At 34.6% G+C, this 25,584-nt stretch overlaps 2 protein-coding genes across 3 annotated transcripts; one reads left to right on the top strand and one right to left on the bottom strand.

The window, feature by feature from the left end:
• Nucleotides 1–19,509: 19,509 nt before the first annotated feature.
• On the top strand, nt 19,510–23,498 carry LOC107914824 (uncharacterized). 2 transcript variants are annotated; one of them, XM_016843865.2, is made up of 8 exons: nt 19,510–20,101; nt 20,288–20,437; nt 20,535–20,699; nt 20,871–20,936; nt 21,498–21,632; nt 21,855–22,043; nt 22,188–22,654; nt 22,731–23,498. In XM_016843865.2, the coding sequence occupies exons 1-8, from the start codon at nt 19,654–19,656 to the stop codon at nt 23,346–23,348; spliced, it is 2,238 nt and encodes a 745-aa protein (XP_016699354.2). In that variant the 5' UTR covers nt 19,510–19,653; the 3' UTR covers nt 23,349–23,498. The 2 variants fall into 2 exon arrangements, with proteins under 2 accessions (XP_016699354.2, XP_040958251.1); XM_041102317.1 differs by lacking the exon at nt 21,498–21,632.
• Nucleotides 23,499–24,373: 875 nt separating this feature from the next.
• On the bottom strand, nt 24,374–24,886 carry LOC107915451 (uncharacterized mitochondrial protein AtMg00810-like). Its single transcript, XM_016844611.1, has one exon. It carries the CDS (start codon nt 24,884–24,886, stop codon nt 24,374–24,376), a length of 513 nt encoding a protein of 170 aa, XP_016700100.1.
• Nucleotides 24,887–25,584: the final 698 nt, after the last annotated feature.

The following is a 25,584-nucleotide window of genomic DNA, read 5'->3' as shown; positions in this document are numbered from 1 at the left end:
GGGCATATGTGTCGTAACCCAGCAAGATTGAAACAAGAGAAATGATGTGTCAGTAATGAATAGGGTAAAGAAAAATGAGAGAGGATGTATCAAAGGATCACATATGAGAATCTGCCATTAAAGATCACTAGAAGGCGTTCAAGAGAATTTGGTAGGTGAGAGAAAGGTACCAATAAGGGGTACCAAGTGACAGACATGTCTGTCAAGACTATTCTTGTAACACCCCAGATTTGGTGGGTCCAAAGTTTCGGCGTATAGCTGCAAATAGTCTGTCTGGCGTAATGGTATATGCCGAAAATATTATTTTGGTGTATACATGTGAATGTATAGTAACTGCCACAAGAGTGAGTAAGAATTTGTCTGATATTTTGCCATGTATTAAGGGGAAGTCTGTGTTAAGAAATTAAGGGTAAGTATAGGAGTATTCACCAAAAGTATAGTATGATTGGCTTGTATGGAATATTGTACCAGTTAGATTTTAAGTAACGTGGTTAGAAATCAACTAAATAACCAAGCTGGATATTTATGATTGCAAGGCATTTATTAATATATCTCTCAAAAATTGTAGGCTATTAAGAAGGCAAGTTTTCAAACGTATGACACTTGTCAAATTCTACTAAGTAAGTTAGTCAAATTTTTATGTGAGAGATGAGTTCTGAAAGGGTTCTTCCTTCTTCTTCCACTTCCTTAAGTGTTATTTATTGATACCTTTCTTAAGCCTGAATGTATCTTACATCGATGATTTAGAAGCTATGGTTCTTTTATGATCAGTCAAGATGATTATTTCAGTTCTCCATGTTATGTTCTAAATGAGTAACTTTGTATGTGGTGATTGAAAAGTAAGACTGTAAACATAAGGTTTCTGCATGAAATTGTTAGTGATTGAGATGATAAGTAATTTGTATGTACAAGATTAATAATAGTGAAATTATGTTTCTAAGCAATGATTGTTGCTGGTTTGAGATAGATTCTAGATCTGGAGTTTGGAACTGTAGTAAGTGAAAATTAGGTGAATCTATACTCTGACTCTTACATGAATATTGTTCATATTTAAGTATATATATATATGAAAGTGATCAAATTGGAAACTAGAAATCATGGATAGTATAGTATGAATATGTTACTTATACAGCTATAGGATTAAAGTTATAACTAGATTAGGAGATAAGTTAGTCTGCTTAAAAGTAAGTTCTATAGGATGTATGAAAAGTCTTATAAAATCCTGGGTTTGGTATGTGTCTTGTAAATAGAGTTGGTAAAGTGAGTCGAGTCACCGCAATTGCAAATAAGGAAGTCCATCAAGATGGTAAACACGAAATCTAATTATGGAACACTAAAAGAAAAGGTCCACGGCCATGACATACTCTGAAAATGATCTGTTGAGTGACATTTTATCTGATTGGGTTCTCTGCGTGTCCCAAGGTAATGATGGGAAAACCTCACTCAATGTGAGTTTAGGCAAATCCATATCGCAAACACTGCAGTTTTGGGAATGCCTATGTAGCTTCCCATCATCCTTTGTAGCGTACTCTATATGAATCGCCTTTGTGGCTTACTCTATATAGATAGTCTTTGTGGCAAAATCTGACTTGATTACCTTTGTGGCATACCGTGAATGGATTGCTTTTGCAGCGTACCTTACATGATTGCCTGTATGGCGTGTTCTGTTAGGCCTATTTGGCATGAACTGTAACACCCCAAACTCTATCTAAATATTATGACCAGATCTGGAGTTGTTATCTAAGTTCATTCAAAAATCCAGAAACCATTTTGAAACAGTAAAATAATTTAAACCAACATATAGTGAATAAATATCCAATTTATTTGACAAAAACTTCCTTTTAAATAATTTATTAGTTTTTTCAAGAATCATTTGTAAAATCACTTAGTTTTGCAGCGAAATTTCTTAGTTAAATAAAGTTTTGGAAAACACAATTTGTTATTGAAAATCTAACGTTTTGCATATGGAGATATTATAATCTAAAAATGATAACAATTAAAAATAGAAAATAAAGTCCAAAACCAAAAACTGTCCCAAAAGTCCAAAACAGTCCATTAAAACTAAAATAGAGTAAACCAAGTTAAAAGAATCGCAAAGTTAAATATGTTTAACCGAGTTCCTATTGCATCAATCTGTCCTATGTCTAAGAGTTACTTGAGAGTAAAAACCAAAAGTGAGCTTACAAGCTCAGTGTGTAACTTATTATAATTTAAACAATAGATACAATTTCAGACACGCATTCAGATACTATTTAGACATATTTCATAGACAGAAACATATGCATATTAGTTACAGATTAAATTCCTACCCTTATTTGCTACAAAACATCTTCGATCATCCCTACACAGCAATAAGGGTATTAACAAACCCATCCAGCCTTACACACCGCTAAGTGATCATAAGTCACTTTACAGAATATATGCAGACCAGCTGCCAAATCAAAATGTGATAACTCACCAAAAACAGATATAAGTGGCTGAGCCACCAATATGACAGATAAATTAAACTGCCCACACTTCCTCCATAATTATAATCCCACCCCAATGCACATGCAGAACTAAATAGATATCGAATACGTACATGAGTTCTACTTAACATTAACAAAACATAAAAAATATGATTTACGAACAAATTCGTACGAAACGGACCTTACGGAAGGCCTACATTCAATTCGTACGATGAATATGGCCTTATGGAAAAATTTTAGAATTAGGGCTCACACGCCCGTGTGGCCTACACGGCTCAATTGGCCCTGACCATGTGGCTCATACGGTCAAGAACACAGTCTATTATACGACCGTACGGCATCGACAGTCCAGTTTTTCAGCTTTCAATTGTTCGTGATTTTTTCAGGTTTTTGTTACACACCTTTATTGTTTTTTATGTAAATCCACCCACGAGACTTGTAGAACCTAAAAATGTTATTTAATTCACCAAATTAGTAATAATAGTGAATAGGTTAAGAGGACATAATCCTTGATTTTTCTAAAATACCAATCAAATACACATACGAATAACCCAAACAGCCCCAAATCAGAACTAAACGCTTACCCTTGCACATAAAAAGCAGCATACAAACTTAAATCGCTAGAGGATAGTCGAATGATACCCACTCCTCTCTTATCAGAACACCAAAAATCAATACTCACTTAAATAATTAACCCGAAAAGGATATTTCACCAACCAATCGAGAAAACCATACACTCTAAACAACATAACCATAACCACTTACCAGATAAGAGCACACGTTGACTATGCAGAAGAATGGAACCAAAAAAACAAAGGGAAAAAAGAAAGGAACAAAAGGAAATTATGATGGCCAAAGAAAGAAATAAATTAAAAGATGAAGAATTGGGGTAAGGGTAAAAATGTCATACGTGGGAAAGGGGAGAGAATTTTGGGATTTTTCAAATAAAAAAATATATATTTAAACTAAAACAACCACTTCCCCCACTAAACTAGGTACCCTAAACCTTCAGGTTACCCACAAAATTAGAAACCCATCCAAACTCCACCACCTGGGCGGCTCAAGTAGAAATAGCAAAAATATTATCATTTTACTCACGCAAGGATTCGAACACATGACCATAGGGTAAGTTAACACCTTACCACTTAACCAACAAACTCATTCTATCACAAGTTCAGCGAAAAAAATATTTAAGTCAAATAAACAAAGATAGAGATAGGAACAAAAATAGAAAAATTTTCCCAGAGTGAGATTTGAACTCATGACCTCAAACACACATTCAAGGCCCTTAGCCACTTAAGCGGATATTTAATTATGACAAAATCTAACAATTCAAAAATTCAAATTTTGGGGCGTTACATGAACTGTCAGGAATGTCTAGTAAGATATGGATCTGAATGTCTATCTCTATCATAAGATATGATGAAATTCTTATAGTTCTGTATTAAGTAAGGCTAAGATGAGACATAGATATGTTCTAGGTTAAGAGTGAATAAATCTTAAGGGTTTCGTAAAAAAAAAGATGTGTATTTGTATGTTAAGAAGGGTATATGTTATGATGATCTGCGAATATGAAAAGTAAGGGGTACTGCTTCTTCTTCTAGAACTATTCTGAATCTAAGTCAATATTATCTTGAATTATGTGATTCCTATATAAATCAAATATGGAATTCGTCAAAATGGTATAAGCAGTGTTTTATCATTATGGATATGTATGGTACTAAATCAAGGTAAATCTGAGTATGAATTGATGGTATTAAATTATGCGTAAGTATTCGCCAAACATATATGTGTATTCACCCATGATAAATGTCTGTGAATAACTATTTGATATAAAACTATGGGTTAAGGCACGATTTGTTAGAAGTGATTTTTGAGGGTATGTACTGTTACGAAATTACTATAAGACAAGAGATTTACGAAACATTTGGAAGGATTTCTCAGTTAGATAGATAAGGAAGATGGAGTATGACAAGAGCAGAATAGTTGGAGTTTAAGAGAATGGTGTTCGATGGTGGTATCCATCGAAATAAATGTTGCTAAATAATTGGCACCCAAAAGTTCATACAAGAGTGCAAAGTATCCATCAAGGTAACATTATAATGAGCTCACTAAGTACTTATGTACTTATAAGATTTGTTATTGTCTTTCAAGTATCTGAAAAGAGACTTTGCTTGGAGGGATGACACCAAGAGTACGCCAAGATGGTGGCAAAGTGGGCTATTATGCATATAGTGGAGTTGTGGTATATAGTCTAGGAATACGCCCTTCGAGTTTGTAAAAAATAAATTTTCATTTTGTAAGGATTTAAATCACGTTTGTTTTAATAAGATTATTTTAAGTTACTTCCTTTGTTATCATACAATAAGTTTTTAATTGAAATACCAAAGAACGTGTTTAAAGAAATAAGAAAATTGTAAATTGTTTTTGTTAAATGATTAAGTTTTGTGTTGTAACACCTAAAATTTTGACCTAGTGAATCGGGTTAGGTTTGGGCCAATACAATTCCTCTAAGAGGAATTTCTATCGTGTAACCCCTCAAACCGGGACTAGACATTACAGCCCGGTCTAAGTAATTACATGGGCCATAGATATGGCGAAAACATTTAGTTGAAGCATGTTCGGTCATTTTTTAAACACGTGTTATTATTTCTTTTGAAAACGATGAGAATAATTTTGAAAACTTTGATGAAGGTCTTTTATTATCATTTGGAAATCAACTTAGTGATTCTTTTAAATTCATATTTGATATATTGAATTTTCAAAAAAAAAGTTTTATTAGGAAAAAAGTCCAAATTATTTTATCCATAAGTAATAATCCATGCAAATTATCCAATGTCCAAAGTTAAAAAAAAATCTCATGCCATAGTTCTATAATCTAACAAAAAATAAAATCCCAAATAGTAAGCCTATAAAAGTCTGAAGCATAATAAAAATCCATATTCATATAAAACCATTTTCGAGAGCCTCACCGATGATCGCATCTAAGTCCTAACCTTAAAGATTATCTAAAACACATAAGTAATGTCGGTGAGCTTTAAAAGGCCTAGTGTGAGATCAACACAAATAAAATCACATACAAATCAAAATTTCAATCATCATAATAATCATAAGTACTAACACTGAAACTTATGCATGAACATGTCGATGCATAATTTAAAATGATGCACATTTTATAAAATTTCTTACCCTTCTCCGCTACACAACAATATCAAGTTCCCCATAACTCGTTTATCCAAAACAAGCCACCACTGATTTGCAGATAAATTGCCACTGATAACACTTTGTGGACAAGCCACCATTGATATGCAAATATGCTCCCACTGAAACACTTTATGGACAAGCCACCACTAATTTGCAGATAAACTGCCACTTACTTCCACCTTTCATAAAATCCCACCCCATGCATGTGATATGGCAATTTCTCTTTTTAACACATATGAATCACTTTTACACTTAGGCATGTAGACATGCTCACATATTCACATATCACTTAGTAATCACTTTAACATGTTTCAACATGTTTTTCACATTAGATCATAGATCTCAATATTAACATACTCATTTGTAGATATCACATGTTTAAATCATCAAACGTATCACATAAGCCATACATCACATATCATGAGGATAAGATCTACACATACATCATTATTATAACAATAATCACATCATACATCATGCGTTTAATAAAATGTACTCGGTTAGAGTCACTTACTTGGGTACCTTTTGATGAGTTTTTCAACTCCTATTCGAATACTTAATGTACTCACAATTAATGTTAATTATAATTAAATTATTACAATAAAAAAACAAACACGCCACACACAACTAATCGTATTGAACCCACACCTCTTTCATAGATCCAAAATGCCACAATCCCTTAGAATTGATACCGCTTGGATCTAAACTCTAAAGACATATCTAAACACACAAATGATCTCTATTGGTTAGAATTTGTTAAAAAATATTTATTATTAATAGATTTATCACTAAAAATCTCACCATAACACTTACCCCACGGTTTGCACACTCGATTCCACAATCTCTGATCCAAAGTTAAAGATTTCTCCTATTATTATTGATTGGATCTTTAAAGAGCATAAAGGATAGTATTAATACGTAAATAATTAAATAAGAATAATTACTATGGCCATTACGTCATTTGGCCAAGAGAGGAAATCACCAAGAGGAGTTTATGATCACATAGCCCACACTTACACACTTGATCAATTCGAGATGAACAGTGGATCAATATAGACAAGAGAATGGAGAGTTGGGTGATCTAAAAGATTTATTAAAGCGAGAAGGTATAATATTAATTAAAATAAAAGAATGGAAAAGAAATATAAAGAAAAAGAGGAAAACTCAACCATCGATGATAGTGACGGTAGTACGGTGAAAGGTGTAGTAAAAGAAATAGTGAAGGTTTGACAAAACACAGGTGAAATATTGCGATGAAAGAAAGAGGAATAGAAGAGAAAAGAAAATTACGGTGGTTTGCGATGGTGGTCACAACGGCAATGGGCGGTGACGAAAAAGAGGAAAAAGAGGAGGAAGAGGTGCGGTGGCCACGCGGCATGGTGGTCAGTGGTGGAGGGTTCAATCATGGTGGAGGAATGAAGCAAAAGTGAAAAGAGGAAAGGGTGGTGGTGTTGCAAAAAGAGAAAAAAAATAGGTGAGAATAGAGAGAAGAAAAAAGAATATAGAAGAGAGGGAGGAAGGGACGATAATGGTGGGTGAGTGGGAGGAAAGATTGGTCAACTAGGTCTAGGTTCAATGAATCTCTACTATGGCAAGGGTAAGATGAAATGGCAAGAGAGGGAGACATAGAGTGAAAGAGGGATCATGCTCCTTCAACTTATGGTAAGTTCGACCCTTAATGGAGGAAAGAAATCCTCGTAAACATGGAAACTATGGGGTGAACGACAAGCTTAATAAACACATGGGAAAAATGATAACAAATTTAAATGAAAAAGTGTGAACAAGAGGACCTGAACTTAGTACCACTAGGATAGCTAAGGAGTGTTAAACCACTAGACTACTTCACTTCCTTGTTCTCATTCTTGAGCCAATAATCATAAAATGTGGGATGTGACATATTGCAAGTATAACACTATGGAGTTAGTTTTGAAAAAACCCTTTATAAGAGAAACTATAAACTCGAAAGATCATTGAGAAAACCGTCTCATGAAAATCACCGGTCGAAATGGTTCTCTATAGACAGATCTATTTTACCTTAAAATAAAGGTTTAGCAAACAAGGTTGATTACCTGGGTGTAATCCAAATAAATTTGCAATTCAAATGTAGGCCACTATGAAGAAAGGTAAAATGAGATTAAGTCAGCCAAAGTGGGGTGGGGCTTATTAGTAGCCTTATCGAAGAAATGGCGATAAATACACCAAACTATTGTGAGATAAGAGAATCAGAAAAAAGGAAAACCAGTGTATTGGAAGCTCTATTAAGGATATAGTGTACAGTTGAAATCCTCCTAAGGAGGATGATGGGGGTACATCTCGATAAGTTTCAAGTTTTTAGAATTTAGCCTCAAGGTAATGAGAAATGATAATTCTTGTCCAGAAGTATGTAGGTAAAGTGAGAATCCACCAAGATGACAAAACCTCTAGAAACCACCAAAACCTTGTCGTCGGGACATAAGCTAGACCAAGAGCGAGCGGTCAAACCACCATGAAAGAAAGGTAGAAGGTGTACGATATCCTATTAGTCTAGATAAGGCGCTAAATTTTGGGTAAAAATAGGGGTTAAAGTATCTTCTTTTCTTTTAAGATTTTACCCAAGTGAAAAAGGGGCAAGATATGTAGTTCGGTAGTGAAGAAACTCACTAAGTTCATTAAACTTACCAAAGTGTTTGTTTGTGTTTTTGCAGGAAACATGGGATAAGGAACTCGATGAGGGACCAAGCCAGAATGTGTTGGATCAATGATTATTGTCAGTAAAGTGTGATGCATATAGGAAGGGGGTACCTTTAGAGACTTCGCCAAGGGGTCGAATATATTGTAACTAAATAGTTCCCTTAGAGTCAAGAGATGAGACAGTGAAATTTTATTTTAAATTATTGTTTCTGTTGTAAAAGTTTTTAAATAAATAAGTAATACAATCTTATTTTAAAATAATGAGTTCTAATCTTGTACACGAACCCAGTTTAGTTGTAACACTCCATACCTGGATTCGGCGATCAGGTCGGGAAAGGGTGTTACAAAATTTAACAATATTCTTTAAATGGCTCTTCTCACAAGGCCTGTGTCATAAGCATCCATTGTCAAAGTACCAAATTTCTTCAATAGCAGCATTTAAAGAAGTATGAGCCACTAGTAGACACTTGTCTCTTTTCTTGGCCTACATTTATTTCATACCAGTCTATTTTCTTTTCCATTTTTGCTTAGCTATTTGCACAAATTTTTGAAGTTTATTATAACATCCCATATCCGGCCTAGAAGTTAGGCCCGAATCTGGTGTGTCACATTGAAGTGTTTTTCGAAAACCATGTTTTCATGAAAAACCCTTCTTGAAATTTCAAACTTCTTGCCATTTAAAACTTCTATCTCAGTTTGCGTTTGTTTATTTTCAATCAAGGTTTATTAAAAATTTATCACCTTCAAAACCTTATTGTTGCTGAAGCTTAATTTAAAGCAAATGATTTACGAAAACGTGATATTTAAAAATTGAGGTACAATAACGTAGCATAACTGCTAGTAATAATAATACAGTAGAGCTGCCAGTAGTCAGAATGGCTAAGAGCCTTTAACAGGATAACTATAAGCTATAAACAGAATGGCTACAAGCCACAAGTACAGTAATGTGATTGGCACAAAGCCATCAGTAGCAGTGATATGATCGGCACACAACGCCATCAGTAATGGTAACATGATCGACACAAAGGCATCAGTAGCAGTGATATGATAGGCACACAACCATCAGTAACAGTGAAATGATCGACACACAGCCATCGATAACGGTAATATGATCGGAACAAAGACATCAGTAACGGTACTATGATCGACACAAAGCCATCAGTAATGGTACTATGACCGGTACAAAGCCATCAATAGCATCGTAGCAAAGCTACCAGCAATAGTATCACAGCAAAGCTACCAGTAATAGTATATGTGGCCAAGCCACCAGTAACAGTGATTGTGGCAGAGCCACTACTATAGTACTTCCTTCATAACAGTATCCCAACCCCATGCAGTATGTCGTGTATGTAGAATGTCATGCTCAGAATCAGTCATTCAAATCACAGATAAATCAGTCATACCAAACACAGACAAATCAGTCATTTAACCACAGATAAAACAATCATTTGACCTCAAGGGGCAAAAATAGTCATTTACCCACCAGGGCATTACGGTCATTTTACCCTACAGGGGCATTACGATTATTTTACCCTACAGGGCATTACGGTCATTTTACCCTACAGGGGCATTACAGTCATTTTACCCTATAGGGGCATTACGGTCATTTTACCCTATATGGGCATTACGATCATTTTAGCCTACAGGGGCATTACGATTATTTTACCCTACAGGGGCATTACGGTCATTTTACCCTATAGGGGTATTACAGTTATTTTACCCTACAGGGGCATTACGGTTATTTTACCCTAAATGAGTATTACGGTCATTTTACCCTACAGGGGTATTTCAATCCAGATATCTACCTCTCGGAAGGTCTACAGTCGCCTCGAGTGACTCAGGTAACCAATTGGTCATAACAGTGTAAATGGGCCAAAGGCCCATTACTCGGCCCAATTGGACCCACATGCTCGTGTGGCCCGTTCAGCCAAGATTTCACCACGACTATGAGATTTACATAGCCCAGTCTAGTATTTGCCACAAATAGTGGGTTTCATCTATGTGGGGCCCAAAAGCCCATTGAGCCCACACGGCCAACGTGGCCCATTATGGCCTAAGCCCATGAAAATGCTCATGGAGGCCTCCACGGTTTATTGCCCATGATTCGCAAGTTCATCTTTCCACATGAGCGATCACACGCTCGTGTGGTCTCAAACGCCATATTTTAGCTTTTCGGCTTTTTTCGTTCTATAGTTACAGTGGGGAGTTTACACACCTGATGTGATTTGCAGATTCCCTTCGATCCAAACACACTCTTATTCCTCAAATCAATGATTATCGCACCTTTGGTTCCCAGGCAATGTGCCAATCAACCTCGACCACCACCAGTTAAGAATAGAAGCAATGCAGGTTGGAGAAAGTGACGAATACCTTGAAAGCCTCGTCGATCTCCCCCTATATTCAGAACAAGGAACAAATGAGATGATATATAGCTCTCCACAACAACAACCTCCCCAAATCCTAATATTCTTTCCTCAAATCTCTCCAAATATCCCTCCTCAATTCTCTTTATGACTAGTTCAAACTCCATCCAAACTTCTCCTTAGATGTGTTTCAGTCCAACTCCACCACCTACCCAGCTCAACCAGCAAAATAAATTTCTTTGCACACCCCAGGACTTGATCCTCAGACCTTAGAGTTATACAACACGCCACCTTGTCACTTGACCATAAGCTCTTTTTGTGTTATAAAGCAAACACTATTACTTATATGGCATATATGCCAGTGTCCAGATTCATTTAAGAGCAAAACTAAAAATTCTGCAAAAGCCAAGACTTGAACCCAAGCTTCTCAAAAACTCTCATACACACCCAAGTCACTTAGCCATTAAAGCAAAGAAGCAATTTGTGTCACTTCCTTGCACAACTAAATATTTATGTGCAGTCTCCTAACTGTTCCCTTGTTCAAAACCTATTTCTTTTAGGCCTAAAATTCGAGGCGTTACACAGAATCAGTCTAGGCCTGAGCCCTTAATAGTAATAGTATCAGTGTGGGCCTTAGCCCATTATGGTAACGATGGCAAATGGCCTTAGCATCCATCAACCTCGATTGGGCCTGAGCCCGTATCAAATGGCACAGAACACATATATCTGGGCCTAAGCCCATCTGACTATCAGAATTAGTATATGCAATGCATAAATACCCATACCAACCCTGCACTCCATCTCCTGTCCAACCCTACACTCCTGTGGGGATTAAATCGACCCACCCATCCCTACACTTCTTAGGTAGCACCGGTTGTGGCACTAACCAATCTTGTAGTAGAGCTCCCAATTACATAATCGATTTAAAGCCATCGGTGGGTCCACAGTCGTCTCATGCGACCTGTGCAACCCTCACATATTAATCACTTCCTCCAATACAAGATCCCAACCCCATGCAGTATGTCGTGTATGCAGTATGCCATGCTCCGAATCAGTCATATCGTTCACAGTTAAGTCAATCAAACCATAGCACAAATTAGTCATTTACCCTCGAGGGGCAAAATAGTCATTTACCCTCCAGGGGCATTACAGTCATTTAACAACCTTTTTGAAGGTCTATAGTCGCCTCAAGTGACACAGATAACCTAAATGATCATAACGGTGTAAATGGGCCCAAGGCCCATATCCGGCCCAAGTGGGCCCACACGCTCGTGTGGCCCATTTAGCCCAAATTCAGTCACGGCTATGCGAACTACATAGCCCAATCTAAAATTTTCCACTTAACATGGATTTTATCTGTGTGAGGCCCACGAGCCCTTTGAGCCCACACGACCCATTTCAGCCCAACGTGGCCAATAACGACCCAATAGCACGAGAATACTCGTAGTGGCCTCTATAGTCTAACGCCCATATTTGTGGGCACGATTCACCAGACGAGCGTTTGCATGCCCATGTGGCCCCAATCACCGTATTTTCAGTTTTTCAGCTTTTCGACTTTTGCCGATTCATAGAAGAGACAGTGTGATTACACACACTATCGGCTTTACGACAGTAATTTTTTATGGTGTACAGTTACACACCTGATTACGTAGAGTACTAGAAATCCACGCGCGTCAGAACCTTGACTAGACCGGTCGACTGAGATTTGCCTACTTGATCTAGAGCTCGGTGCAGCCACCTTTCCCTGGCAGAAAATCCCAAACAGCCGACACCTTACGCCGCTTAAACTTGGGAGTGGAGGCTACGCGCTCAAACTCAGCCGATACCTTTGCCATCACTTTATTACTAGCACCCTCTTCAGCCATCTGAAGTTATGCGATTAATCCCTTTAGATCGCTGGTTGCAAATGATCACTTGTTGCTTGCCGAATATCTGCATTACAAGTGCACTCCTATTAGACACGATTGCCTAAACCCAAAGGTTGATCATACTCACAAAACCCCTAGGTAAAGGAAAGTAATACTCGGCCACAACAAAATATACAACCAACATACTCTAGATTAAGCACAATAATAGCAACAAGGTTACCTTCAGACGAATAACGATAGGAACGTTTTGAAATGCTTCAGTATTTCTTGAGTACTCCTTCACTCCACGCGGAATTCTAGAACCCAAAGAACACAATCGGCAATAAGAAAATCAAGAGGAGAAAGAAGTATTTGGCTTAATACCAAAAGAAAGAGTGATGATAGAATCGGTTAGAAAGAAAAATAGGTGTATTCGGCCAAGCACACTAGAGAGAGGAGATGATAAAATGAAAGTACTTGAAAGGCTTAAGATGTGTTCAGCTGGGATTGTTAAGGAATGGGAAGCAGAGAAGAAAGTGAAGAAAGGTGGAGAGAAGGTTCGACTTAGAAGAGAGTCTGAAAGGAGAAGAATTAGAGAGGAAGGGGAGAAGCACTATTTGGTTTTGAGAAATAGAGAAGTAGAAAGAATGGAAGAAGAAGAAAGACGATTCGGAAAATATTGAAAAAAAAGTGAATTTGATACTAACCAGTTTTTCCCCAAATGGTCAATTCGACAAAACTTCAACAACCAAAAATGGAGAACAGAAAACTATTTTAGGTACTTAAGAATTTAGAGCAGCCAATCAAAAGAAAATGACCAAAAAATTGAAACAAAATGAGAGGAGAAAGTCTCATAGCCGAATTTCCATCCACCCATATACCAATCGGCACATCCTTCTAAAACTCAAACTCCTCCTTTCTCTCCACAATCCACTCCTAAAAATCCTCCTTGATATCCTCCACATATAACTCCAACCTCTTATCTATCAAAATTTTACTGCAATACAACCACTAGTTGAACCAAACTGCAAAATTAATACCCCATTGCGCAACCTAGGACTTGAACCTCAAACCTCACAGTACACAACACACCACCTTGCCACTAGACCACAAGCTCTCTTTGTGTCACATTTTATCTTCAAGTAATAAAAAGGTCTAAATGCCAAAGTTCAGGTTCCTTTAAAAGAAAACCAAAATAAATTGCAAGAGTCAAGACTTGAACCTAGGCTTCCTTGCAACCTTAATGACGCCACAACCACTAGACCACATGCTTCCTTATAACATTTTTTTAACACAATAATTTAAAAGGCCTACATCCAAGCATCCAGGGTTTTATCCACTTAAAACCAAAATATTTGCTAAGGCCCCGGTTGGAACCCAGGACTTCTTAGAAACTTCCAAACATTCCTAAATCACTTAACCACTGAAGCAGACATTCCTTTTTGCAAAGTTTCCTAACCATTCCTTTGCTCAAGGCCCAAATTTCAGGGTGTTACATTTATAGTAGTATGGCCTAATTTGACTAGTTCTTTTATAGTAATAATAGACAAATCTTTTGTTCTTTCTTACGTTTTTTACAAGAGGTAACTCATTAGCTTTAACCAATTGATTCTACAAGTCAGTTGACTTACTTTTCAAAGGATATCCAAGACCCCTATGACCTGATTCAACTATTCCAATAGTAAGGAGTTTATCAAGTTTTATACTTTGTCTACTAAATTATTTCATTACAACTTTAGCCTCACCAAGTTTGTTCTTAAAGACTTTGAAGGCTTCTTTCTTTTTCTTAAACTTCCTCTGTGAGTTTCTCATTTTTCTTTTTTTTAGCATACCTATCTCATCTTTTAGATCATCATTCATTTGGCACACTATCTCTAGTTTTTTTTTTTGTTTTTCATTTGAATATATGCATTTTCAAGAGTTCTAATGTGAAATTCAACTTCTTCAGAGAATTCACAGGCTATTTGGTTTACTGTTTAAACAAATGGCTAAACAGACACAGTGAACACCACACAATTATTTAATTCATCATCTGAGTTTGAGTACTTACTGTCATCTTCTTTATCACTCTATGTAACTACCAGATACTTTTTTTTCTTTATGTTAGCACATTCAAATTGAATGTGACCATATATTTTGCATTCGAAACATTGAATTTCCTTTTTTATTCAAAACATTATCTTTTTTTGTTAAAATTTTCTATTGGAGTTGCTGGAACCATTTATCCTTATAATTCCTTTTCCAATAACCTTTTTAAAGCTTTATTTAAGTTCTTAGACAGCAGAGCAATTTGTTCTCTAATTTCATGGATTGCTTATCTTGCTTGCTTCTCTATTTGAACACCAGATTGAATATTGAAAGCAACATTCTTTTCACCTTTTACCTTGTTACGTTTCCTTTCCTCAAGATCCAATTCAAAGGTCTTGAATGAACAAATCAAACTCATCTAACCTAAAAGTGGTGATACCATTGGCCTATTTAATTGTAGTGAATTTGATAGCAAATCGCTCTACAAGGAACCTGAGAACTTTCCTAACAAATTTCACCTCAAAAAATCATTCAAGACAAAAAGATTCAATAGATATGTCACACGGCCTTGTATAACAATCAGAAATAGTTTTATCCTTATTCGTTTTTAGATTCCCAAACCTGGTGGTCAAATTTTGGAGTTTTGACATATTGACAAAAGTATACCCTTCATGTTGATTTTGTAAGATAGTCCATGCCTCTTTAGCAGTTTCATGTTGATTTTGTACGATAGTCCATGCCTCCTTCTTTTCTTTAGGAGTATATTGATTCTTTTCTTTGGATTTGGTTGCTCCACCAATTCTTATTACCTCAGGCTTTCTCCATCCTTCCTTAACTAATTCTCAAGCTAATTCATCAACGGATATAATAAAAGCTCTCATCTGGAATTTTCAATAGGCATAGTTTGAGGAGTCAACTAAAAGAGATGCTCAAGTGATTGAGCTCATTTCTCTCATAGTTTCCATGACAACAAAGTTTCCAAACAAATTTTGAAGCCCACTCCGATACCACTTGAAAAACCATGTTTAGTTTGCTGCGAATATCACTTGTTTGTTCGATAGCGAGTTTAGTCACATAATTGAACAAACAATAAAACAAAAATAAAAATAGAAAAGTAGAGAGATTTGCACACAGTCGTTTGTTTATTCTATTTGGAAACAATCCTACTTTGCGGAGCCTTATCAATGAATGATCTCCTATTCCTTAATTGCAACCCCAATAACTAGTCCAAACTAGTTACAACCACTCAGCCAAACCTCGCTTACAAAGGTTTAATTCACTCACAATTAATGTCTGAGATTTAGTATGAAAACAAGGATAATGTTAACTAGAATAGCAATTTGCAACTCTCTACACAATAAAGAAAAACAAGTATCTGTACAAAAGCACTACCTATTTATAGGCATCCTAGGCAGTAATGATAAATGTCGAGAAATCTAGATAAACTTGACTTTGCGTGTGCTTCATAAACAATCAATAGAGTCTTAAAGTCAATCAACAAAATCCTTCCTTGAAATAGCCATTGACAATGTGTTAAAGAGAGAAGAAAAGTTCTCTCTTTAATCTAAGTCAAATTCTAGTTCAAACTCTTCACCAACTACTCTTCTTGATAATTTCGTTTTCGAAAGTAAGAATGATGTATTTCGTGAGGCCATTAGTTTTAAAATTAAGGTCAATGTCAAAAAGGCCAACACATAAAAATACCTAGGTGGTCTTATATTGTGACTAACCAAGGCTGTGACCAATCAGGTCATTAGACAAACATTGCTAGATAATTGTGGTCCTTACAAAAGTTGACCAACTTCTTTATCATTATCTTTTTACTTAAAAGGTAAAAATATAAGAAAAGTAAGTATAAAAATTATTGAAAAGATTAGATGATTTTTGTTTGTTTATTTTTTATATAATTATAATAAAAATTAAATTAATTATATTTTTAAAATATTAATTTTATTAAATTTTAGAAAAAAATAAAAATGAATATTCGGTTTGAATACCTAACAATCTTTATTCTTATCAGTAACTTGAATCTTGGTAACAAAATCTTTATTCATATTCCTATGAATTGATACCAAATAATAAATCTAATTCTTAAATATATATAAATTTGTAAAAAAATAGAAAAATGTTGAATATTTAATTTTCTGTTAGATAGTTTGTCTTATGTCATCTTAGGGTATTGATTACTGTACGATGGTTAAATTTATTATTTAATTTGTATACTTTTTATTTGATTTAATTTGCTTCTACTATTATTATAATTTTATTAGTTAGTCTAAATAATTAACATCCTTTTCTTTCAAAACACTTATTCCATTTCATAATATCAAAACAGAACCTTTTTTTGTTAGAATATTGATTTTTTTTATAAAAATTCACATTGATGTTTTACTATAAATAATTAAAATATAAGAATCAAATTAAGTTAGAAATTAAAATATAGGGTTTAAAATTTAAGTTTAAACATAACAGAAGCACAAAACTGAAATATGACCTATAAAAGGAAAAAAAAGAATAAAAGAAACAATAACCCGTGCCAAATTTGGATCTTCTGAGTTTAAAATTATATAAACACACAATTTGCCACCGAAGAAAATTTTAATATCTGTGTAGAAATAAATCTATTACTAAGCAAATTTAAATGAAAAACAGTTATACCCATAATATTATTTATTAATATATTTTTATTTTTTATTCATTTTTCAGCTTTAGTTAATAAATAATGAAAATTTAATTACATATAAAATTAAATATATTTATATTTTTCATAAAAAAATATTTGCCTTATTTTAAATTTACATTTAGTTCAACTATATACTAAGATTGAGATAAATTCATTAAATTATTTTTATGTAAAATTAACTAGCTACCATTATTTAGAACACTTAACGGAAAAAATTGATAAAAATATATAAAAAAAATCTCAAAGTTTATATACATAATTAAAATTTAAATAATTAACACGGATTTGCATAAAAATATTAGAAAATAAAAAAATAAAAGAGAAAACAAAAATAAAATATAATTATCATTGATAGTAGAACAATGTTAAGGCCTGGACAAATTTGAGATCTTATATTTGAATTTCAAATGGATTCTTATTCCATATTTATTTCGGGTCATGTCTTTATATTTGGGTTATGTATAGAATTTATTCTAGCATAAGTTTAAATATATTTTAATTATTAGTTTAATTGTGTTTTATAATGATTAATTCTGATTATAATTATCAAAGTCTATTAATTGTAATTGCGATTATACTTACAACTTAAACAGGACATATAAACTAAGTGAAAAATATATTACGTGTAATATATTATTATATTAGAATATAAAGTAATTTATAATTTAACTTAAGACTTAAATATTTTATAATTAACTAAATTTTTATTATTTTCAATTGCAAATTATTGGATATAGAAATTGAGATAACTAAAATAAGTAGAATAATAAGTAATTAATAAAGTGTAAAGTTATTCTTTTGTTTCAAATCCATTTACTAGTGTTAGTATAATTTCATCAAACCTTAAGGATAAGTGAGTATTTTGTTAACATGTAAGCGAATTTTTATCAAACGTCAGCGGTTTTTATACATTTTCCTTATTATTAATTTGTTTTTTTAACTTTAGAAAGTAACTTAAAAAATTTACTTTTCAAAGGAGAAGTAAAAAAAAAAGAGTAAAAGCACCATACTTAAACCGCATAATGGTACTTAAATTATATCTTTTTTCAAGTTGATATTTTTCGTCATAAGTAGTACTTAAACCATATTTTGTTATCTAAAGTAATACCTAAATTACAATCTGTTATCCAAATTATCCTAACCATAAAAAATCTCTTAACTAATCAATATTATGTTACCCAAAGTAATACTTAAATTATAATATGTTACCTAAATTACCCCAACCATAAAAAAAATTTCTTAGCTAATCATTTTGTAACGTGTGACTTTTTTTAACTAAAAAATTAAAATAAAAAGTTAAATATTATTTCTATAAGTTTAAAAAAAATTATAAACAACCACGGGAGTTAAGTAAGATGGCGATGATCTCTCCTACCTTAATCAACGATCGAGGGTTCAATCATCGCTTTGGGTATGGAGCAACTTTAAAATTCGTGGCCAGCATCTAACCCCTTAACGGATCTATAAAATGTGGAGGATTAGTTACTAAGTTTACTTCTGGTAGATACATTGAGAAATAATAAAAAAACTTATAAAATTCATTTATTTTGTTCTTCACCAAAAACTCCGGTGACGAAAATTCAAGATCTCATCGGAAAACTCATCCAAGCTTAATTTTTGACAATAAAACTCAAATTTCAGCATGCTTCTTTTCCAATTTCAAACTTCGTCTTTGTTCCTTTCTGACACATATTCAAAACATATGTATATTTTACATAAAATAATTAATGCGGGTGAATATCTCTAATGGAAAAATCCCAAATAGATCATAAAATCTAACTATTACAAAGAAGCAAAGAAAGTTATCTAACAATGCATTAAAAGAGAAGAAGTGCGGGAAAGGAGAGAATACAAAAAAAAAATTTGAAAAGTTTAATTTAATTTAATTTGTTTTTATAATATAATATGATTTGATTCTAATCTTTTAAGTTAAAAGTACAAAATGATTGATTAAGAAATTATTTTTAACTGTTGAGAATATAATTTAGATGTACCACTTTGAGTAATAAAATATAATGTAATAGAATATAATGTAAGCATTATTTATGAAAAAAGAAAAGTTTAAATAATAATTACAAAAAAGTGATATAAATATATATGATTTAAGGATTTAATTTATTAAATTTGGGTTGGAAAAAGATGGAGTATATGGATGGATTGTGCTCCAAGTAAATAAAAGACAAATTCCAAAGTTGTTCATTTTACAGTGGACAACAAGATTCACACTTATAAATCACCCATGGGAGCAGTTCATTAATAAACCAACAGGCAAACACCAAAAGACACGCAGAGCTTAACAAAGCTTAGCTTCAGCATTGGATATGGAAATTTGTAATGCAACGACGGAGCGTGAGGCCGCATTCTTATCATAAGACCTGTTTGACAAAGCCATGAGAGGCCAATGGACGGAAGTCGTGGAGATTTACAAGGGACACGAGAAAAGCCGAGTAGCGGCGCTGACGGCGTCTAGGGATACGGCATTGCATTTAGCAGTGTCGGGTGGGAGAGCTAAGGAGGTGGAGCAGATGGTGGGAAGCCTGGGCGAAAAGGTTTCGGAGATTTTGCGGCTGAAAAACGACAAAGGGAATACAGCGCTACACACGGCAGCTGAGTTGGGAGATGCGTACATGTGCAAACGCATAGCTTCGAAGGTTCCTGATCTGATTACTAACTGCAACGAACAGAATGCGACACCTCTTTTCTTGGCAGCCCTTTTCGGCCACCAAGAAGCGTTTCTTTGCCTCCATTTTCTTTGCGAAGGAAACCCCTTGGACGCAGGGAGTAGGAAGCCTAATGGGGACACATTTCTTCATGTCGCACTTCAAGGGGAATTCTTTGGTAAGATTTTCTTTTTCTTTTGGATTAAGGAAAATATGAAGATAAACTTAGTTGTATTATAAAAAAAAAACATGTTTAATAATAGATTTTAAAATGGGTGTTAACTGTTCAGTTAGAAATTCCTTTTGTTGATCAAGTGATGAAAATGATCTAACTACAAGAAATGATATTGAATTTGATGCATAGGTTTGGCATTTCAAATCGTTCGCATATATCCAGAGCTTGCCAAGGATAGGAACGAAGATGGATTTACTCCCCTCCATATTTTAGCCACCAAGCCTAACGCATTTAAAAGTAGTTGTCGGCTTGGACTGTTTGATCGGATTATCTATTGGTGTAAGTAGTTCATTTCCAAGCATGATTGCTTTTCGACACAAGGACATTCAAAAGAATAATGTATTAGGGTTTGATTTGATTTCACACGATGTTGTAGGCATAACAGTGAAAGAAGTAAAGGAGATAAAAAACGACCCCGAGGCCTACTTGAAAAGGTTTGATGGAAGCAAAGAGCCATGGTATCCTGAAAATTATGGAACCTGTGCTCATTTCTTTCACATGCTATTTGGTGTTGTCTTTTATGGATTGCCTTCATTGCAAAGTACGTTTCTCCACTTTTATATTTTTCACGAAATGAATATTACTATAACACTTTTCACCAAAAAAAGAAAATTCAACCCAAGTTTAAGAAAAATTTATTTGCATAAATTTTATCACTATTTTATAAATATAATTTTAATATTAGTACATATGAATTTATTTGAGTTTGCAGACATTAGGTCTACGAAAGTGAGTGGCTTCCAAGCTGATGAAGAGAAGGGTAGAAACAACAATCATGGTAAGCATCATTGTAACCTGGGAAAGGTTTAACCACCATCGTTTTCTAAAAGAAGAAAGTGAAACACAAGACAATAATGTTAATTATTTTTAATTTTAATAATTTTATATAAATTTTTATTAAATGCCATTCAAATTAGGTTGAAATTGTTAAAGACATTACATACATTTTATTTCGGTTGAAAAATATTGTCAACAACCTTTAGATCTAATCAAATTTTATGGGATATAATTTAAATTGAAAATTTTAAAGAAAAGTGAAATATTGTCATGTATAAAATTGAAAAAAGAGGGTGTGCACAATAAAGCTTCAATAAAAGTTTCAAAAAATATTTTTACAATATTTATTTTTCATTAAAATTTTCATTTTAAATCATGTTACATATCTGATGTGTAATTTAACCATTAAAATAATTATTTTAATAATGAAAGGACCTAAATCAATATTGTAATTAGAGAGTTTGAGGATTAACTCTAGAGAGGGGTATGGGTTTGATTAACCTTTGTGTATAACCATAAAATTGTCTTTAAGCTTCCTTTGTTTTAATGTTGTAATCTTTAGAAGATAAAGGTGAATCAAAAGACAAGGAAGAGGAAAAATACAATCTCAAGCAACGCTATGTTCCACCCAATTATGCCTCGATTATCCTATCTCTTAAGTTTTTCCTGAATTTGCTGCTAATAGTTTTGGGACATGGTTAGTACCCTTTTTTCCCCCTTAATTGTTCTTATATTTCTTTTAAAACTACTTTACACATTTGATTGAGTTTTTAATATGAGTATATTTAAATTTTTAAGAAATTTCATGGTGAAGGGTAGGCAAGTCCTTGACCCAAGTCGAATATTGAATTTAAGGCTTTTGTTAAGCAAAATTTTAGAATTCATGTAGGCTGCACATATTGAATTTGAGATGATGCAGGGTTTCACAGAATAAAGAAAATCATAATAAAGAAAGAGAGACACACAGTTGCACTGCAAGTCATGAATGAATTAGTGAAGACAGCTTCTCCATACAAATTTAGTGAAAGAGAGACTACTGACATTCATTTTGACCCTCGCATTACGGGGGAGGCTCAAGGTGTGGAGGCTGAGACAGATAAGAAGAAAGGTACGTGTCTCCAACAACACCAACATGCAAACCTTGGCCAAAAATCCCTATCAGCTGGAACCCAACACAATGAAGATTGGATTTGTTGTAGTTAAGTGTATTGGCTCTTTGTCCATGCATATTGATGCTGTAAATCCATAACAGGTTGCTCCAACAAGGAAGGGACAGTCACAGTGGCACCAATGGAGAGCTTTCTTAAAGAATACAGGATAATAGGGTCGGTGGATTCTAAGAGCTCAAAGTACTCGGTGAAAATGGCATTTGAAAAGAACGTAATTCTTAAACAAAAAGAGACAGAGACGCCTTTCTTGATAGCAGCAAAGATGGGAATCACAGAAATGGTGGAAAGTATTTTAGACAAGTTCCCTGTTTCTATTCAGGACTTGGATGCTGATGGCAAAAACGTGTTGCTTTTAGCAGTGGAGAATAGGCAAACGCATACTTTTCAGTTCCTAATCAACAGAGAAACCCCGTTGCATGAAAGCATTTTCCGAAAGTGGGATCATCAAGGGAACAATGCATTGCACCTTGCTGCCAAATATGGAGAATATCGTCCTTGGCTCATTCCAGGATCTGCTTTACAAATGCAATGGGAGCTCAAGTGGTATAAGGTATATGTTGTAGACCTCTATTGTTGAATTGTCTTTTGCTTTCCTTTTTTTAATCTTAGTTCCATTGGTATTGCAGTTTGTCAAGCGATCCATTTCAAAGCATTTGCCTATTCATTACAAGTACAACAAGAAGAATCAAACCCCAAAGCAAATCTTCACGGAAACACACAAATTGCTTGTCAAAGACGGTAGCGCATGGCTCACGAAAACCTCTGAATCTTGCTCACTCGTAGCAGCATTGATAGCCACAGTAGCATTTGCAACATCAGCAACTATCCCAGGTGGAGTTAAGGAAACCTCTGGCACACCAGTTCTTGAGGATGAGCCCGCATTCTCTGTGTTTTGCATTGCATCCTTAATAGCCCTTTGCTTCTCCGTGACAGCCCTGGTATTTTTCCTAGCAATCCTGACTTCCCGATTTGAAGAGAAAGATTTTGCTTGTAAATTGCCTTGGAGACTCATTATCGGCCTAACAGCATTGTTCACTTCAATAACTGCAATACTAGTCTCATTTTGTGCAGGCCATTTCTTCGAACTTAAAGATAGGCTAAAGTTTGCAGCTTTACCTATTTACATAGTAACATGTTTGCCTGTTTCCTTCTTTGCACTTGCACAGTTGCCCCTCTACTTCGATCTTTTACGGGCAATCATCAAGGATATCCCACAGCGTAGTTATAAGGAGTTTACTCAATAACTAAATTGCTTAGCATTTTTCATGTTTATCGTCAACTTCATTGGGTGTTTCTTAAGAGATAGTATAATAAATTTTGATATGTATGCTACTGCTTTCTTGTAATGTTACCAAATTGAATTCAATACGAATAAACTGAACTTTTTGAAGTTTCCTAATATATTTAGAAATGCTTTCATATCAGATCTCCGGATCTAATAGAAGCATTTTGTTGGAACAATGGCAGCTTAAACAAGCAAAACATAAGAAACAAAAACATAAACAAACAGGAGCAAGAGCAGCAAAAAGAAAGAAAACGTGGGAGAGAAAAGTAACTGAAAAAGTTCTACATTACTTGCATTCAAATTGAAAAATATATACATGGAAGTTACATTGTTTGACAGTTACCTAAACAATTAACTACTCCCACTAATTGACTAAAATTCAACTTAATTTGTACATGAAGTAAGTTGAAAATCAGTAGCCATTACATCCATCATAATCAAAAGATCTACTAAATTTGATTTCAAGTTACAAGTCAACTTGATTACATTACAAAAGAACAAAATGAAAAACAAAAGAAATGGACAGCTTCTTGATTCGGCTCCAAAGCTGCTTGCTGTAACTGCTTCAAGTTGGTTACCTGTTGCATTGCAATCCATTGCTCAACACTCCTTCTTGGACTGTAGGCAACAAATTCCAATCGAATCCCTTAAGAATTCAAATCTAATTGTACCAAGAGGCTTTGTCAAAATGTCAGCCAATTGATCTTGTGAGCTGCAATGTATAAGGCTCACTTCTTTGGATTGTACAACCTCTCGAACAAAATAATACTTGAGCTTAAAATGTTTGGTTTTGCCATGAAAAACAGGATTTTTGGAAATGGCAATAGCTGATTGCTTATCCACCAAAATATCAGTAGGCTCAAGTTGACTTTCATTTAAATCACAAAGTAGCTTTCTAAGCCAAATGGCTTGACTCACTGCTGCTGCTGCTATATATTCAACTTCAGCAGTTGATTGAGCCACTGTCTGCTGCTTCTTGCAGCTCTAGCAGAAAACTCCTGAACCAAGTGTAAAGAAGTAGCCTGAGGTGCTTCTCATATCATCAATTGATCCACCCCAGTCACTATCTGAGTAACCAGTTAGTTTTAGCTCATTTTCTCTTTTGAACTGAACTCCAAACTTCAGAGTGCCTTTGACATACCTGAGTATCCTCTTAGCTGCCTTCAAATGAGTTGTATTGCAGCTGTGCATGAACCTAGACAATAGACCAACTGAATGCATAAGGTCAGGTCTGGTTGCTGTCAAGTAAAGCAAACAACCAATTAAGCGTCTATACTCCCTTTCATCAACCTTCTCTTCATTTCCAAAGCTGCTTAGCTTTTCTCCCACAGCTAATGGAGTACTAACAGGTTTGCAATTTTCCATATGAAACTTAGTAAGAATTTTCGAAGCAAATGCATTCTGACTAATAAAAATCCCTTGATCAGACTGGTATACTTCCACACCAAGGAAGTAAGTCATGATTCCCAAGTCTGTCATGTCAAACATGTCTTGCATATTCCTTTTAAACTCCTGAATCAAATCGACTCTACTTCCAGTCACTAATAGGCCATCCACATATATTGAGACAATCAGCAAAGTCTCATCTTTGGACTTCTTTATAAACAATGTTGGCTCACTCAAACTTTTCTCAAAGTTGAGCCTTGACAAGTAATCATCTACCCTGTCATACTAGGCTCGAGGAGCCTGTTTCAGTCCATAGAGTGCCTTCTTCAACTTGTAAACCTTGTCCTCATTTCCTTGGACTTTAAATCCATCAGGCTGATCAACATATATCTCTTCTTTCAGGAAACCATTCAGGAAAGTTGATTTCACATCAAGTTGATGGGCCTTCCACTGTTTTTGTGCAGCCAAGGCAAACAGAAGCTTTATGGTGTCTAGCCTTGCTACTGGAGCAAATGTCTCCTCAAAATCAATCCCAATCTGTTGGCTATACCTTTTTACCACAAGCCTTGCCTTGTGTTTGTTCAAAGAGCCATCAGAATTGAATTTGGCCCTGAAAACCCATTTGACACCAATGATCTTCTTCTGATCAGGTCTGTCCACCAACTCCCATGTGTCTTTTTTGTTGATCATGTCCATTTCAACCTCCATAGCCTTCTGGCAGCTCATGTTCCTTGCAGCTTCTTCATAGCTTGAAGGCTCAACAATGGCTACATTGCATCTCTGATAGATATCAGCTATGGATCTAGTTC

This window comes from Gossypium hirsutum, chromosome D10 (assembly GCF_007990345.1).
Source record: "Gossypium hirsutum isolate 1008001.06 chromosome D10, Gossypium_hirsutum_v2.1, whole genome shotgun sequence".
NCBI lineage: Eukaryota > Viridiplantae > Streptophyta > Magnoliopsida > Malvales > Malvaceae > Gossypium > Gossypium hirsutum.
Note: the sequence above shows the minus strand (reverse complement) of the source record. Positions and strands in the feature narration are given on the sequence as shown.

Bases quoted from the DNA above. Each gene is read 5' to 3' on its own strand.
- LOC107914824 (XM_016843865.2), top strand. From the start codon at position 19,654: ATGAGAGGCCAATGGACGGAAGTCGTGGAGATTTACAAGGGACACGAG. The intron at 20,438-20,534 runs GTAAGTAGTTCA...ACGATGTTGTAG, and splicing joins TGATCGGATTATCTATTGGT to GCATAACAGTGAAAGAAGTA. The intron at 20,700-20,870 runs GTACGTTTCTCC...TTGAGTTTGCAG, and splicing joins TGGATTGCCTTCATTGCAAA to ACATTAGGTCTACGAAAGTG.
- LOC107915451 (XM_016844611.1), bottom strand. From the start codon at position 24,886: ATGCAAGACATGTTTGACATGACAGACTTGGGAATCATGACTTACTTC.